At 37.7% G+C, this 18,796-nt stretch overlaps 1 protein-coding gene and 1 pseudogene across 1 annotated transcript; both read right to left on the bottom strand.

Moving 5' to 3' along the window:
• Positions 1-6,878: 6,878 nt before the first annotated feature.
• On the bottom strand, positions 6,879-7,712 carry LOC133084628 (melanoregulin-like). The gene is made up of 2 exons (XM_061181437.1): positions 7,622-7,712; positions 6,879-7,447 (listed from the first exon to the last, which is right to left on the bottom strand). The coding sequence occupies exons 1-2, from the start codon at positions 7,710-7,712 to the stop codon at positions 6,879-6,881; spliced, it is 660 nt and encodes a 219-aa protein (XP_061037420.1).
• An 8,151-nt stretch (positions 7,713-15,863) lies between these two features.
• LOC133085187 (meiosis-specific with OB domain-containing protein-like) lies at positions 15,864-17,488 on the bottom strand (annotated as a pseudogene).
• Positions 17,489-18,796: the final 1,308 nt, after the last annotated feature.

Raw genomic sequence — 18,796 nt, forward strand, 5'->3', positions numbered from 1 at the left:
AAATTGAGGATCAAGGGGAATGACATCAGTGAAAATGTCAGAGTAGGGAGCTCTGGCTTGTGTCCATCCCCAGAAACACTGACATACGTGGTAAAACCTGTCAAAATGATCTTATCCACACATGTAAGTTTTCTTTTCTTTTCGCCCTGTAGATTTATCTTTCATTGAAACTTTACTTACTACAGGATGTGGAGAATAAACAGGGAAGTAGAAACTGTATTTCCTGATGAGAGAATCACTAAGTCACATTAGCTGTTCTGAGCTATGTCTTACTCACCTTGACTGTAATTAAAACAAACAAATAAACAAAACACTTTTTTTTTTTAGTCAGTTCTGACATTTCCTCGTTAAAGACATGGTAACAGATACAGACTTAGATTTATCAGAATTGAGCAAAATTTTGATTGTACCTGTGTTGAATATATGAGCAAGACCTGCTACAAAACTTCATTATACTTATTGCCACAACTGACAAATTCCCTTTTTCCACTCCTGATATGTTGCATGTAAGGAATGCATAGGTCACTAACCCCAGCTGGTCACAGGTAAACTCTGCCACATGGATTACTGCATGTTTTCCTGCTAGAAGACCATACATTCTCGAGTATCATGCCTGCAAAGTATCTGGGCTCTTCTTTTTTCTGGATAAAGTTTAGATAATCACCTAATTTTATGAGAAATATATAAATTGTATCTGCATAGTCTTCAGGTTTTTATTTATCCATTCTCTTTCAAGTCCTAAGTGCAAATATTAAAGTGATTTCCAAGAGGGTGGTAAATAAGACAGCTATGTTTATGCTCCAAAATTAACAATAAATCATAATACAATTGTAAATGCATTAATGTGTGATTAATATGTAGATACTTATGTAAATGCAATTTTAGTAATGCTTTGTGGAGAGCTTCAGAATCTAGGTATTAAAAAAAAAGAAGAAGAAGGAGTTCTTGAAACTCTGAGGGAATTATAGAGAAGTCTTTGTGTCTATAAATATCACTCTGAAATAATGCATTTTCTCAGAAATAGACTAGGCATAAAATTGTAGGAAAAAACTTCATGAAATGAAAGAGCATGTGAGATGGCCATACAAGAAAAAGAAGATTCTCAGAGAATAATGAACAGTGTGGAGTTCAGCAGAAGGGTCATACAGATTCAGAGAGTAAAACTTTGTAGAGCCTACTTGTGAGTTCCTCATATTTCATCTTTGGAGACACGGTAGTCATTGGAAATATGATGTTATAAGATGACGTTAACATACTTAAACACTTTCATTTAGAAATGACCACTTAGAACCAGAATAAATGAAAGAGAAGACAAAATTATGTTTTTGTTGATTTTTAAAGACCTCAGGTGAGTGCTGATAATTTAAAAATACATGATGTCTTTCACTGCAAAGTAAAGGAGCAGTTACAGTGGAGGATTACTGGACTGAATGTCAATATCATGACATAGTATGAGTGTGTTTCGTGTTTGGTAATTGCAATCATTGTTGCTTTTGTTGTGGTCATCCATTTACAATGCTTGGTGTCAGTTGATTTATCTCTTGTAAAAATAAAATACAGTGTGTGTGTGTAAAAAAAATACATGATGTCTTGACTAAAGCTGTATGGACTTTGAGATCTGGAAAAAAAGCATTTCTTTTCTGTAATGCTAGGATGCTAATTGGACATTTTTGCAAGAAAGAGATTTCAGGATGCAAATCTCGTGTCTCTAAGGTGGGAAGTCAGTTCATGGCGGAACATTCTATTAAACTTGTGTGAGTGGAGAAATATTTCTTTGGAAGGAAGAGGTCGGTCACGAATCCCTTTTCAATAAAGTTAGTGGTTTATAGTATACCGAATGAGCAAAATGGCTATTTCTGAACTTTAGAAAGAATTAATATAGTTTTTCTGCATTTATATTATGAAGCTGATGTAAAGTATCAAAAATTCTTTATTTTGAAAAACAATGTAATCAATTTGACATAATTCATATATATTGAACCTGTGGTACACACACACAATAAAACTTACATTCCCAAATTTTTTTGCACTAAAGAAATATCTTCAAGTGTAGTTGATTTACAATGCTGTGGGTTTTTAAAATACATGTTTATTGGAGTATAATTGCTTTATAACATTGTATTAGTTTCTGCTTTACAACAAAGTGGATCAGCTATATGTATACATATATTCCCGATACCCCCCCCCTCTTGAGCCTCCCTCCCACACTCCCTATCCCACCCCTCTGGGGGACATAAAGCACCGAGTTGATCTCCCTGTACTATGCGGCAGCTTACCACTAGCTATTTTACATTTGGTAGTGTATATATGTCAGTGCTACTCTCTCACTACGTCCCTGTCTCCCCTTCCCCCCTGTGTCCTTAAGTCCGTTCTCTACATCTGTGTCTTTATTCCTGCCCTGTCACTAGGTTCGTCAGTACCATTTTTCTAGATTCCATATATATGTGTTAGCGTACGGTATTTGTTTTTCTCTTTCTGACATACTTCACTCTGTATGACAGACTCTAGGTCCAGCCACCTCACTACAAATAACTCAATTTTGTTCGTTTTTATGGCTGAGTAGTACTCCATTGTGTATATGTGCCACATCTTCTTTATATATTCATCTGTCGATGGACATTTAGGTTGCGTCTATGTCCTGGCTATTGTAAATAGTGCTACAGTGAACATTGTGGTACATGTATCTTTTTGAATTATAGTTTTCTCCGGGTATATGCCCAGTAGTGGAATTGCTGGGTCATATGGTAGTTCTATTTTTAGCTTTTAAGGAACCTCCATACTGTTCTCCATAATGGCTGTATCCGTTTACATTCCCACCAACAGTGCAGGAGGGTTTCCTTTTCTCCACACCCTATCCAGCCTTTATGCATTGTTTTATTAATTTCTTTTTTTTAAACTTTTTTTAAACTTTTTATATTTATTTTTGGCTGTGTTGGGTCTTCGTTTCTGTGCGAGGGCTTTCTCTAGATGCGGCAAGTGGGGGCCACTCTTCATCGCGGTGCGCGGGCCTCTTCACTATCGTGGCCTCTCTTGTTGCGGAGCACAGGCTCCAGACGCGCAGGCTCAGTAGTTGTGGCTCACGGGCCTAGCTGCTCCGCGGCATGTGGGATCTTCCCAGACCAGGGCTTGAACCTGTGTCCCCTGCATTGGCAGGCAGATTCTCAACCACTGCGCCACTAGGGAAGCCCTCCTTCATTTTTTTTTCATTTATTTCTGATTTCATCTTTATGATTTCTTTCCTTCTGCTAACTTTGGTTTTTTTTTACTATTCTTTCTTTAATTGCTTTAGGTGTAAGTTTAGGTCGTTTATTTGAGTTTTTTCTTTTTTCTTGAGGTAGGATTGTATTGCTATAAACTTCCCTCTTAGAACTGCTTTTGCTGCATCCCTTAGATTTTGGGTCATTGTGTTTTCATTGTCAGTTGTTTCTAGGTAATTTTTTATTTCCTCTTTGATTTCTTCAGTGATCTCTTGGTTATTAAGTAGTGTATTGTTTAGCGTCCATGTGTTTGTATTTTTTTTACAAATTTTTTCCTGTAATTCATATCTAGTCTGATAGTGTTGTGGTCGGAAAAGTTACATGATACGATTTCAATTTTCTTAAATTTACCAAGGCTTGATTTGTGACCCAAGATAAAATCTATCCTGGAGGATGTTCCATGAGCACTTGAGAAGAAAGTGTATTCTGTTGTTTTTGGATGGAATGTCGTATAAATATCAATTAAGTCCATCTTGTTTAATGTATCATTTAAAGATTGTGTTTCCTTATTTATTTTCCTTTTGGATGAATTGTCCATTGGTGAAACGGGGTGTTAAAGTCCACCACTATGATTGTGTTACTGTCAATTTCCGCTTTTGTGGCTGTTAGCATTTGCCTTATGTATTGAGGTGCTCCTATGTTGGGTGCATAAATATTTACAATTGTTATATCTTCTTTTGTAGATTGATCCCTTCATCATTATGTAGTGTTCTTCTTTGTTTCTTGTAATAGTCTTTGTTTTAAAGTCTATTTTGTCTGATATGAAAATTGCTACTCCAACTCTCTTTTGATTTCCATTTGCATGGAATATGTTTTTCCATCAACACACTTTCAGTCTGTATGTGTCCCTAGGTCTGAAGTGGGTCTCTTGTAGACAGCATATATACGGGTCTTGTTTTTGTGTCCAGTCAGCCAGTCTATGTCTTTTGGTTGGAGTATTTAATCCGTTTCATTTAAGGTAATTATCGATATGTATGTTCCTATTCCCATTTTCTTAAATGTTTTGGGTTTGTTATTGTAGGTGTTTTCCTTCTCTTGTGTTTCTTGCCTAGAGAAGTTCCTTTAGCGTTTGTTGTAAAGCTGGTTTGGTGGTTCTGAACTCTCTCAGCTTTTGCTTGTCTGTAAAGGTTTTAATTTCTCCGTCAAATCTGAATGAGATCGTTGCTGGGTAGAGTAATCTTGGTTGTAGGTTTTTTCCCTTTCATCACTTTAAATATGCACAAAGATGCACAAAGTGTATGCTCAGCAGTTCCTCAGAGTCGACAGCCTTTCTATTTTGATCTATTTATGATTTATTTCTTAAATGACTAATGAGGTTTAGTCAGATTTTTCTGACAGCTTTGGGTCTTCAGCTTTCTGCTTTCATCATTTGTCCTTAATAGCAAAATCTAGATTTAAAGTGTTTTAGTTTTCTATTCACTTATACACAGTTATATAGATAAAAGATGTCAACATCCCATACAAATGCACCCTTCCCTACTTCTACCTCTCAATATTTTGTGGAGACTTCTGTCTTTATGCAGAGAGTGTATTTGGAGGGGGTGGGGGGGAGGGGGTTCCCATGTTTAAAGAAAATTGCATTTAATATAAACCCAAATCAATACTTTATACCATTAGTACCACCAATATGCCACTCAGGCTGTCCTAAAAGCATCCCCAAAGCAGTTCCTGTGGGAAACAGAAAACAGGCTGCTTGCAGTTCATGAAGAACACCCCAATACTATTCCATTGTATTTTTTTTTTTTTTGTAAATACAGAAACCTTTTAATTCTTTGCAAGGAAAATTTCCTGGATAATTCCATGAGTTTTTATAATCATAGAGACAATTTTATCCTTACTTATTCATTACCAAAAATAAAGACTATGGTTACAATGTATTCTCCATAGATGCAAACAATCTCATCTATTTTGACACCAAAAAAAGGCAGAAAGACAAAATACAAATTCCAAGGACAAAGATGAAAACAATATGATTTTCAAAGTTTTTTTTTTTGGTTTAATTTATTGTTTGTTTTTGTTTGTCTCACTCTTTGTATGTTTATCTTGCAAGAGCCTATAGAGGTGAGGGAAAATATCTGCAGGCTAATTTTAAACAACATGAGAGAGGTATTAAGTACTAAATACAACACAATAAAAATGTATTTTTTATTTTAAAAAATAAAACTTTTAGTTTACTTATTAAACTAGGAAGAATATTCCTGAAACATGTGAGTTAAATTGGTCTGCAAAGCATTCATAAACGGAGAACATGTATCTCCTCTAACAAGTACTTTAAACATTGTGTTCGCTACCAAAAGAGCTAATCAGGGTAGGGAAATTTTCAAGTCACAATCCCCTGCACAGACTAAATACAAGTTACTTTTTAACTTGAAGTCAGAAAAGTAAAATCTGTAAAAGTAAAAATATTGCCATTGTTCTCAGCAGTCTACTGATAAATCCGACAAGCTCTGAAAGTCTTTTCAATAAAATGAACCCTGATTTCATGGCAAGCTCCTTGCTTAGGTGGCAATTAACTTTTGAAACTGGGCTGCTCAATCTGTGGATAGAAGCAAACTGCATTGACAGAATTGCTCCTCTTCGAAAATCATCATCTTCAGGATGGAAGAAAGTCCAGCAATGACCTTCTTCAATGCAACACTGCCTGCAGAGTTGCTACTGCTGCTGCTGGTGGCTCGCGGGGCTCAGCCCCAGGCTGGCAGGGTGAGCACTGACCCCAGTGCACTGTGACCACGGGCTCTCCGTGCCCACTCTTGGTCCTGGAGCTGAGGCCACGCTGCATGAGAGGTCCCTGGGCAGTTGCAACTCTCAGTCAATAAGCCGGAAACAGGTTAAAGAGAAGACAAGACAGTAAAGGTCAAATAGATGCTATCCCAGATAAAATATCAAGGGCTTGTGGACTTGAGCTGGACACTATGTAAAAATGAGGTAACCAGATATCAATAACACTGAGAATTCAAGATGCTTGTAGCACAGCTGAAGACACAGCTTTTCACGTGTAGCTGCAGGAAGTTCTGCTTGGGAGCATTCTATTTAGGATTCACTTCTGAGCAGCACTCCTAGATAGTTCTCTTATTTGGTACATCTAAACTTCTGAATAATCTCAAAATGATGCCTCAAACACCTCCAAGGTTCTGTAGGTGCTTCCAAATCAAAGAAAGGTCTTGTCACACCTGGTATTATTTTGGTGTTAGCCTATATTATATAACAATTATTTAAAAATTGGTAATCCATATTTGGGTTCAATGATAGCTCTATTAATCTTATTTTATTAACTAGAACATCTTATTCTCCCAATAGGATTAGTGGCTAGAGCTTATTGTACAACCAAAACCAAAATGGGGGCAATGGGTTCTTGGAATCTAATCACCCATGATGAAATATCCCACTGGCCAACTCTCTGATGCAAGATCACCAGGGCGTTTCAACGCAGCCTCAACTTTCATATGGTCAAGTCCTCATGATGGCCAGATATCCAAACGCTTAGATTTTTGTAGGACTCAGAATCCTTTTTCTCTTAGCTAGCCCTCTTCTTGCTCATTCTCTTTTACACGCATCTGTCCAACTTTGGAAGGCTGTTGAGTTCCAGTGGAAGAAATCCCATTCTGCCTCGTAGCCTCTCCCTTAGGGACTCAGAAAGGGAAGGTAGTGCAGTTCTTTCTGGCCATCTGCCTGGCATGGGACCCCAGGCTTCTTGGGGTAAGTTTGACTGGCAATTTTAAAGAATTCTTCCACAGCATCGAGTGTAATGAGATGGTCCACAACAAAGAGATATCTCTCCGAAAGCTCCCAACTGGTTGGGAAAATATTGGTCTCTTCAGCCAGTCTCAACAATATCTCCCGAGCTCTCCTTGTGTTTTTAGAATCACTGATGGTGCTGAGTTTTGTCACTGACAACAAAGAGTCTGCTTCCTTTTGAAAACCTAAATCTTCTAAAATGCGTTTCCATCTATTTCTCACTTCCCTTCGAATCTGTCGCAGGGTGTAGATATCATAGTTGAGTTTTTGCCACTCCTCTGAATCTTTGGCCTGTTGATTACGAACAACGATCAAATTGTAGAGGATCCTGTCATCGTCTGCCTCTGTGTGGGACACATCGCGAGGCACGCTCCACAGATTCTTTTCATCTTCCCTCACCAGCGTGGCTCTGAAGGAAGAATATGGATTGTTATCAAGGGGCAACACAATCGATCCTTATTCCACTGCTGGCCTGTTCCACAGCTAAGGATTTGGTGAGGTTTTAAACACCTTCTCTGGCAGTTCCACTATGCCTAAAGATTCTATTTCCCAGTATCCCTTATAGGTAGGTATGACCGTTTAACTGAGTTCTAGCTGATGACGAATGTCAGTGAATGTAATGGCGCCACTTTCAGATGGTGCTAGATGCAGGAGCTCGGTCGCGATGGCCTTTCCGATGCCCGTACCCCCGCCGGTGACGATGGCCACTTGGTGCTGCATCAAGCCTGCTGCCAGGCAGCTTTTGCCCTTGACCTAAGAACTCACGGCCACGGGACATTTGAGTGATGAAGTGTAGGCCAGGTTAAGTCACTGGGTCCACGCCACCTTTTAAATATGCCGGAGAGAGGGCTCACGTCCACGTGACCGCCCCCCATTGTATTTTATGTCAAAAAAAAGCATGATCTCTATCAATTTGAGACATCATGTTTTAGAAAATGTGGATATAAGATGCATTATTTCCCTTTCCTAGCTAACCTAAATTAATAGCAAAAGTAATCATTTATTGAGCACCTACTGTGTTACACAAATTATTTGTAATCTTTATAACACACCTACAATGTAGGCATTATAATTGCCATTTTTAAAATGAGGAAATTGAAACTCAGAAATACAATATAATCTGAGCAGAGTTACACAGCTATTGAATGGCAGAGCTAGTATTTAAACCTGTCTCGTCATGTTCCAAAGTCTATGTCTGTATTAAGATAGGAAGACTATAACTTTCTGATACTCAATACACCTAAAAAAGTGAAATTTAGAGAATGTGAAAATTCTCCCCATATCAGAAAACTAGTGTAATTTTTAAAAGAAGTATCATGAGCAGAATCAGGCAATTAAGTAAAAGTACTATTCAAGTACACAAATCACTGTGATCATTGGAGAACATGTTACTGTCACATGAAAGGCAATGAGAGAAGAATAGTATTTACAGTGGTGGGAGAAAATTTCTATGTCTTTATGCTTCTTTGCCTTTTAAAATGTTAATCTCATAATGATAAAACTAAAGGAACAATAGGTTTTGTTTCCAAAAGCTGCTGCTAATAATGATATGTTCACTATACTATAGGCTGTCTAGGCCAGTGTGTTTGTGCATTACTTGTTTATTTATGTATATACTTAATTTTTAAAATAAGTCTTTTATTATAAATATGATATACCTTCGTTGCTACATATTCAAGCCATAGAGAAAGGCATAGAATCGTTTTTCGTTATATTCTTCCAGATTTTATTATTTTTTCACTTCCTTTTCCTTTCCTCCCTTTATTTGAGGTTGTTATTTATGGAAATGCTGGCCCAAAGCTTGAAGTTTCTAATGACTCTATTAAGCTTCTACCATCCCACTTCCTGCTTCCAAGTGGCAACCACTTTGAATTTTTCAACTTGATCTTTTGGTGTTTACCTCTGTATCTCCATGTAACATGTTTATACATGTTTCTACTTCCTGTATTTTCTCATTGAAATTACCTTTTGACTTCCCATTTTTGGAAGATGAGGATTTATATCTTTTCACAATCCCTTCTCAACCCCCACTACACACACACACACACACACACACACACACACACAAACACACACACACACACCCTTTCAACTTGGTAAGAGTGAAATTTTGGTTTTGTTTTTTTAGGACTGAATCCAGTATACTATGATCACTTTTTCTTGTACATTTTGTTTAACTTTGAGCTAATATTTTCTCTCTTTCATATTCTATCAACTTTATATGTACTCTTCACTAATTCAACTCCAAAGCCTCCTTCTGTTGTATAATAAACTTCTTATTATATCCAAACACATTAGGTCTTCTCCGAATTTTCTCTTCTTACTAAAAAATAACTTTCCTGGAAACTTCTAGGCTGCTACAACCTGGACTCGTTCCTCTCTGTGCCCACCTTTGGTCCTGGACACACTTCACTATCACTTTAATTCCCTTCACCTGTCTCTTTTGTAGGATCTCCTATTTCCTGGGTTCCATCTCCTGTTGGGGAAGAAGGGAGTGTTTGTTTGTTTGTTTACTTCCTGTTTGGGTGGAGTATATCTTCCAGCGTATTCCTAATAAAGAGATGCATGTGAAACATTTTTTGAGAATTTACATATGTGAATATTCCCTTATTCTGTCATCTTTCTACTTAATAGTTTGGCAAAGTATAGAACACTAGATTGGAAAGTGGCGTCTCACAAAATTTTGAAGGTATTTCTCCACTGTCTTCTAGGCCCAAATGTGACTGAAATCATTCAAATTATTTTCTTTGAAACCTGGTTGTCTCTCTCTCTCTTTCTCTCTCACCTTGTCAATATTCCTCTATTTCGCAGGTAGATACTTTGATGGGCTCTGTTTCCTTCCATTATGTTAGGCACTCTGTGTGTAAATCCCTTTTGAGTGCAAACTTATATTCTCCAGATCTGCTAATCTTTTGAAAATTATTTTATTCATGACTTTATCCTTTCTATGGACTTTTTTCCCTTTTTGGAAATTTCTATCATATCTCTTGGACTGTTTCCTTTCTTTTTCCCCCTCACTGTTTCCTATTTATTTGCTTCTTTACCCTAGTTTATGCGAGAATTGTTGACTTCATATTCTAAATCTTGTGAATTTTTCTTTTCTGCTCTAATAGTTTCAATTTTCAAAATATCTCTACTTGTTCTTTGAATGTTACTTTTTCAAAGCATCCATTTTAGTTTATGAATGCAATATCTTATGGCTCTGAGGATACTTATGCTATTTTAATAATGTTTTTCTTCTCTCCACTTAATTCATATTTTCTTTTTCTTTTTTTTTCTACCTGTTTTGTTGCTTGCCTGTTTGCTCATAGTTAAGAGTGGTACATTAGAAACCCAAATGGAAACTCTGAGAGCAGATGAATTTCTTAAGCTGTGGTCTTTATGTAGAGTGATCTGGCGAGGACATTTCCTTGTGGAAATCCTGATGTTGGCGTATTTAGAGCTTTCCTCTGGGGCTGCTCAAATTCCCAAGCAAAGTCTTCCTCTGTCCTGCTTGGAGGGAATCCTCCTGGTTGCTACTTCGGGAATTTGTTTTTTCCCCAGCTTGCTAACACACATCCAATTTTGTGATTTATTATTAAAATTACATTCTCTTGGGACTTCCCTGGTGGTCCAGTGGCTAAGACTCTGTGCTCTCAATGCAGGGGGCCCAGGTTCGATCCCTAGTCAGGGAATTAGATACCACATGCCAAAACTAAGAGTTCACATGCCGCAACTAAAAGATCCCTCATGCCACAACTAAGACCTGCCACAGCCCAATAAATAAATAAATATTTTTAAAAATAATAAATAAAATTACATTTTCTCACTTGAACACAATTTATGTGAAGGAACTAGGATGACTAGGAGGCAGAGGTGTCATGCACTTAAAAATTATCTCAACGGAATTTTTCTTTTCAGTGATGTCCTTAATACTTTACTGTTTGTGAGGGCCTGTTACAAAAGTAAACTCTTGGAGTTAACAGAACTGTGTATAAGGTATGGGATTATGAAGTTGAGGTCAGCTGATAGAGAAAATTGAACCAGGTGGCATTAGCACCACAATTCAGGGTTATATTTTTTTCTGTAAACTACAGCACCAAAAACTTAATTGGCTAAATCAAGTTGTCCTTCCTCATAGAGTTCACAGTCTGTAATGTTGAAAGCTATTTTGGTGAGTGTTATGTTGCAATTTACAACAAAAAGTATATATTCAGTGTTCAAACCCTGCTCCTGCCACAAATCTCCTAAAAGTCTTGGAATTTCCTAAGTAATAAGGACAACAAAGGTGTGTTTTTACGTGAATGAGGTGACTTTTGGAAAGAACCTAAGGATGGGGGCTGGTTGCTAGCTGAGTCAAAGATTTGATTAGAATGTTGGAACTTTCACTTTCCTCCCCACCCCTGAACTTCCAGCCTCAGGGGAGGGGACAGGGCTGGAGACTGAGTTCAGCCAGCAGTGTTGTAATCAGTCATACCTTTCAGGAAGCCTCCATAAAAACTCAAAAGGAGGGGTTCCAAGAGCTTCCGAGTTGGTGAACACGTGGAGATTTGGGGAGTCACACCCAAAGAGGGCAAGGAAGCTCCATGCCCTTTCTCATACCTTACCCTAGGCATCTCTTTTATCTGGCTACTTCTGAGTCATATTCTTTTATAATAAACCAGCAATCAGTTAAGTAAATGTTTCTCTGAGCTCTGTGAGCCACTCAAGCAAATTAACCCCAAACCAAGGAGGGTCGCTGGAATTGCTGATCTACAGTCAATCAGTCAGAAGCACAGGTGATAACCTGGACTTGTGATTCACGTCTGAAGTGTGTGTGTGTGTGTATGTGTGTGTGTGTGTGTGTGTGTGTTTGTAAGGAGGTGGGTGGCTGTGGAGGGCCATGTGGTCTGGTAGGACTGAGCCCATAACCTGTGGAAACTGATGCTGTTTCCAAGTATATAGTGTTAGAATTGAGTTGAACTGTAGGACACTCAGTTGGCGTCCAGAAAACTTCTTGGTGGTGGGAAACCCCCCCTCCACACATTAGAAATGGGGTGTTCAGAGGACCAAAGAGTGAGTTTCCAAAATAATTGAGATCGGTTCAAAAGTGACACTGAGATGCATGTGCACAGACACACACAAATCCTTCACTGTGTTCATGAAATTCACTTTTATTTAATAGAGTAAGAAGTTTGTCAGTGTGTGGGGGGAAGAAAAAAAAATACAAACCTCATTAAGTAGAAGTAAATAAACTCATATTGAACATTTTTGCCATTTTAGAATCAGACAACAATCTGTGACTTCAGATATTGAATAAAAATGTAGCACATGTGCTGGTAAATTTAAGAGGCCCCCTACAGATGACTTTAAAATTATAAAATTACCTAATTTTATTTCCAAGTCAAAATCTAGAATAACTTTACGAATATCACCAACTAATTCATGGCTTCTTAGGATACATCCTCAACCACATGACAGCTTCTGATAACTGGAATATTACTTTTATGTATTAGTTCAAATACCTGGGAAAGTGGATCGGTTTGGTCTAGCTAATCTTAATGAGCCTGTCCACCGAGTTCACTGGTTACCTGCCACCTTTGGATCTGCTGCCCATTACTCACATGCCCATACCTGAGCAATGAACTCTGGAGGAAGGACAACTGGAGATGGGCTGCACGTAATGGTCACTAGGCAAGAAGGAATTGTCTGAAGGAAAACTTTTACCTGGAAGGGAGATATCATCATTTCCTCCCTGGCTTTAAGATTCAATGTTTTTCCATTGCTTTTTTTTTTAAATTTTATTAGAGTATACTTGATTTACAATGTTGTATCAGTCTCTGCTGTACAACAAAGTGAATCATATATATATATATATATATCTGCTCTTTTTTAGATCCTTTTCCCATATAGGTCATTACAGAGTACTGAGTAGAGTTTCCTGTGCTATACAGTAGGTCCTTATTAGCTATCTATTTTATATATATAGTGTGTATATGTCAATCCCAATCTCCCAATTTATCCCTCCCTCCCATCCTCCCTGGTAACCATAAGATTGTTTTCTACATCTGTGACTCTCTTTCTGTTTTGTACCATGATTTTAGATTCCACATATAAGCAATATCATATAATATTTGTCTTTCTCTGACTTACTTCACTCAGTATGACAATCTCTAGGTCCATCATGTTGCAAATGTTACTATTTTTTGTCATTCTTTTTTATGCCTGAGTAATATTCCATTATATATATATGTATACACACACACACACACACACACACACACACATATCATGTCTTTTTTATCCATTCATCTGTTGACGGACATTTAGGTTGCTTCCATTTCCTGGCTATGGTAAATAGTGCTGCAATGAACATTCGGGTGCGTGTATCTTTTTCAAATTATGGTTGTCTCTGGATATATGCCTGGGAGTAGGATTGCTAGAACTTATGGTAGCTCTAAAAACAATTAATGCTGGAGAGGGTGTGGCGAAAAGGGAACCCTTGTACACTGTTGGTGGGCATGTAAGTTGGTACAGCCACTATGGAGAACAATATGGAGGTTCTTAAAAACAAACAAAACCTACGGGGCGGTGGTGGTGGTGGTGTGATGAATTGGGCGATTGGGATTGACATGTATACACTGATGTGTATAAAATTGATGACTAATTAAAACAACAACAACAACAAAAACTACTAAAAATAGAGCTTCCATTGCTTTTAGGATCGATCCTACAAAGGCTGGTGTGACTGGGCCCCTGCCTCGCCTCTTCTCTCATTACTCTCCGCTCTTTCTCTCTGCTGCAGCCATGCTGACTTTGCAGTTTCTCAAATCACCCTTGTTTCCATGTTGCCGCACAACATTTGCCTAGGCTTTTCCCTTTACCCACCTAATAATCATCCTTTAGATCTCATTTCAAATTACATTCTCAGTGTCTTTGAAGAAGTCTACAGAACAACTTACTTCTGGAAATTAGAGCTGCCAATTCAATTCCATTTTGTTATGAAACTAATTGTGTGAATCTGTTGATCGGGGTTCAGGACACACTAACCCAAAATATGACACCGTGGCATACTGAATATTTTCAGCTGAAGGAATTTGAGAAAGAGCATATGTAGAAAGGACTCTCTGACCTTCCCCTGCAGGAGATCGTAAGACCCTTATGTGAGGGGTGCCTTTTCTATACCCAGAGAAAATGTTCATCCTCATCTCCAAGACGTCAAGAGGAATTAGACTGAAAAGGCTTTGCTATTTCCCCTAATTTACCGCATTAAACTCATACCCCTTTTTGTCCTATCATATTTTCCATGACTTTCTACTCTTCTTCCAACCAAACAGAAACACTCTCAGGTTTAACCACTTCTTCAGGTCTTCCTTTTCTAATGAAGTTTCCGGTGTCACGTGAAACTTACAATAAACGAATTTGTATGCTTTTCTCTTGTCAATCTGTCTTTTGTTAGAGGGGTCTCTGTCAAGAACTTAGAAGGGTAGAGGAAACAGCTCTTTTTCTTCCCTACTTCAGTAACCAGTTAAGAGGCTGTCAAGGTAGTCAAAAAAGAGGAAGTTTCTAGGCGGTGAGAAGGGTCACACTGTGTTGAGTAGTGATTAGCAAGGAGAGAAGAGTTAGTAGCAGGGGAGTAGTACTACTCTCAGAAGTCACCTCTCTCATCTCTGAAGTCTCCTCACATTTGCTACTTAGGCAGTGAATTGTTCCCATAGTATTTTTTTCTACTCCTTATCTGAGATGCTCATTGAAGACCACATTTATAAGGTACAACTTGATCACTATATGTGGATGGCTTGGTGCATTATATTTGGAAAGTTTTTAATTATTATTGAGTAATAAGTAAGCTTTGTTGAAGCCTTGTCTTTCTTTTTTTTAGTGTTTGTAATATACTTTGATTTGATTGGATTTTTTACTGACGTATAGTTAATTAACAATGTTGTGCTAGTTTCAGGTATACAGGAGAGTGATTCATTTTTATATATACATATATTAAGATTAAGTTTTATATATATTATATAATATATATATATTCTTTTTCAGATTCTTTTCCATTATAGGTTATTACAAGATGTTGAGTATAGTTCTCTGTGCTATACAGTAGTTGCTTTTTCATGTTCTTATTAGGTTTCATCTTCCCGCATTTTACTTTTTAAGATGCATTTTTTTTTAAACGGGAAACTTTTTTCTGATGATGTTAGTCTATGGACTATCATGGGTCTCTAAATTCAGAAATATATATTAGTAAATATTCCCTTCCTCATCCCTACATTCATGGGTAATCTCCTGCTAATTATTAGCATGGTGAAGTAAATTAAGGAAGCTATTATTGGGTGTATATGTTAATAGAGTGATAATTGGGTACCAGTGGGTAAGAATTAAGTAGGAAATGTCAAGGTGAGTTCAGAGACGTTTCATTAAAGGAAAAAATAGGAAAATGCTGAGGAGCTTACAATCAATTGCTTATTTTACACCAAATGGCTTTTTAAAATTATGGTCACAAAAAGTGGATCAGCAGTAAAATGTACATTTGAGCTGATACAAATTGCCAGAAGAGAAATAAATATCGACACGTTTCACATTTGAGGTAGATTAGATAAATGTTTGATTTTTTTTTTTTTGTGGGAAAGATTAAACTTGTTTATTAATTCATGCAAACATTTTCCAACTTGGGAAGAGAGAGGGCAAAGCCAGTAGAAAAGGCCTTCTAAGAAATGAACTTGAATAAGAGGGAGATTTTAGGATTTACTCTTAACGGACTCCAGGGGGAAACAGAATAACAATTTACAGAAACATTCTCACCACATTTGAACAAAATACAATTTTATCTGTAATTTTCAAACTCATTTTCCACTTTAAAGGCGGTTAAAACTCGTATTCTTTTCCAGAGTTTAAAATGACTTCTGGTTTTTAAATATTTCCTTGTCCAGACAAGTTCCTACTTGCCTCGATAGGATCTGCGAGCTTACAGGAGAGCACACTCACTCTCAGTCCACCCCTTGCTCTATGAGATAAAAAAAAATTTAAATAAATTTTGCTTCTTTCCAAAAGAAATTGCCACTTTAATGCTGTTTTCTGTTCATCCGTCATTGCAAGAAACTCATTTACCGTGAAGCCCAAAGTCTCCTCAGCAACACGTCCTGTGAGACTACAGGAATGGAGGGTACCATCTATTTCGAACTACTTTTGTAGTTTCATCATCAATGTTCAGTGTAGAAATGTAAGCATAAAGAATTCCATAGATAGGATCAGCTTTTCCTTCATTCTTCAAAGCTTTTACCTTTAATTGTTCAACTGTATAGACATCAACTATTGTATTTAAATTTGTGGATTCTTTCAAATAACTGTCAATTTCATCATCCAGAGGATTCGTTTCTTTATTTTCTCTTATAAAATTCAATAGGATGTTAGCTTCTGGTGTATCTGGATTAGTTGTAATAATGGTTTTTGAGATTACAGTTGCTGTCATGCAGTTCTGAAACTTGTCAAAACTTATTCTTACATCTGAGGCAAATATTACTGTTTCTCGTGGCACCCAGCTCTGTGCAAGTAGAATAGATTCATTATCCCAACATATCATTGCAAAAGAAGACTCTGTCTCATCATAGAGTTTAACTTCACACCTCTGGCCTTTTCTTCGGTCTGAAGTTGTAAAGTATTTTGGCTCTCCAACCGACCTCACAGCTGCAAGGACATTAATAATTCTCCCATCAAGACTGTGTCCGTTTGCAACGATGTCACCCAATGAATAATAATCACAAGACTCTTTAACAGGTAAGTATATCAAAGAAAGTAGCTTCGCATCCACTTCATAACTGGAACAAACTTTTACCATTGAGTGATTCTCACTGAGCAATAGTTTATAATCGCTAGGAGTTGCAGGGCTGAACTTTTCTTCTCTTTCTAATTCCTTTCTTTGGATCAGGGGATTTTCAATTATCACACACTTGCCAACACGAAAGCCATCAGAAAGTGATCTGATGTAATCTTCCTTGCCCCACGATGTTGCATTTACAAAATGGGTTGTTGAATCACGAATGGTGAAACTGAAAGTGTACCTTTCTGATCCAATATTTTTTCTGTCTGGAAAGCCTTTGACATCTGTTTTTCCAATAACTATGCCGATTATTTTTAAATATTTAGTTAAAATATAGTACAAGGGCTTTCCTGGTGGCACAGTGGTCAAGAATCCGCCCGCCAATGCAGTGGACACGGGCTCGATCCCCGGTCCGGGAAGATCCCACATGCCGCAGAGCAACCAAGTCCGTGCACCGCAACTACTGAGCCTGCGCTCTAGAGCCTGCGAGCCACAACTTCTGAAGCCCATGTGCCTAGAGCCCGTGCTCAGATTAGCCATATTTGGATGCAGGTCTGAAAGTGCAGTAAAGTTCTTTGATGCAATGGAGTTAGCCATTCTTTTACCTCAGGCGTCCGCGCCAGCTTCTCCCGGGAGCGCTCGCTTAGCCGCTCCTCGCACCTGGACAGCGGTCCACCACACACAGGCCCCACCTGGCCGCTTCTCCACAGCGCGTTCAGCCCACAACCCCAAATGTTTGATTTTTGAACATTCATTTCAAACAACAAAATTGAAATAACCTAAAATTTTCATGAAAGCTGTGCTGACATTCTACATCAGTTATGCCTTCATTTTGAAAATGGTCAAGATGGGAAGGGGAGGTAGGAAGATGGGATTCCACGTAAAATTCATCCAAAATATTTTTCTAAGAGGATTTGAACAACACACTTAGGATTTCAGGGATGCCCATTCTGCATATAACGTATCTATCTGCAAACGTGTTACGGCAAGCATCACTTGGCTGACACACCTGCCCACTGTCCTACCTACAGTGAGCTGTCTGAGATGTCGTGGGAGTTGCCTCTAACCAGGACCTGGTACCCAATGCCCTGACAACGCTGCCTTTTCAAAGCTTGAACTGCGACTCTTCACTTGGCTCCACAGGCCCAGGGCAACTTGAACACCTGGCAAGACAGTAAGTTGGCAGATTCCTGCCTCTGAAAGATATGCAATTTTCAAGTGAGAGTTGCATTTCTCAGTTTTACTTTTCTGTTTAGGGATAAGTTTGCTAATTTGTTCACTTATTCATTCACACATTTACATTTATCGACCAATATTTGTACAATTACGTTTTGTTTCCTCACTTGAATAAATAATTTTTTTCTCCGTGATGACTAAGGAACAAGCTGGTAAATGGTTGTTTGCTCTACAGTCATTTTGCCACAAGGTGGTGGTATAACTCTTTGAAGTTAAAAAAAAAACTTGCAAAAAGTGTAATTTCAAGATTTATAAAAACAAATAAAACTCATGAGAATGGCTTATTTTTGTTTCATAGTTTAATTTCTCTACAGCTTTAATAACTGTAGAAATTAGATTTCTATTGCAAATGAATTTTTCTTAAATGATATATAAATTATAAGAATTGAAATCACTCTGATAATGATAATGATATGCAGTTATCACAGCTAACATTATCTAAGGCCTTATTTTGTGCCAGGCACTGTGCGAGGTGTTTTATGTACAGTGAGTCAGTGCTCGCTGTCCTATCATTACTTAAATACAATCACTGCTACCCTCTTTGCAGATAAGAAGACCAACACTTATATTAACAGGGATTCTTATTTATCTGGTCTTTTAATACTGTGTCTTATGTTAGGTTTTATAGTTGAATTAGAGCTATGTTTCCTGAGTTAGCAGGACAGTAATCTCCAGGGGGTACATTTTTCCATAAATAATTTTTGCAGAGTCCTAACCTGAAGATTCTAATTCCGAGTGTCTGGAATAGGGACCTAGTAAACTGTACTTTGAACAAATGTCCCTTATGATT

The sequence above is a fragment of the Eubalaena glacialis genome, chromosome 2, assembly GCF_028564815.1.
Source record: "Eubalaena glacialis isolate mEubGla1 chromosome 2, mEubGla1.1.hap2.+ XY, whole genome shotgun sequence".
In the NCBI taxonomy this organism is placed as follows: domain Eukaryota; kingdom Metazoa; phylum Chordata; class Mammalia; order Artiodactyla; family Balaenidae; genus Eubalaena; species Eubalaena glacialis.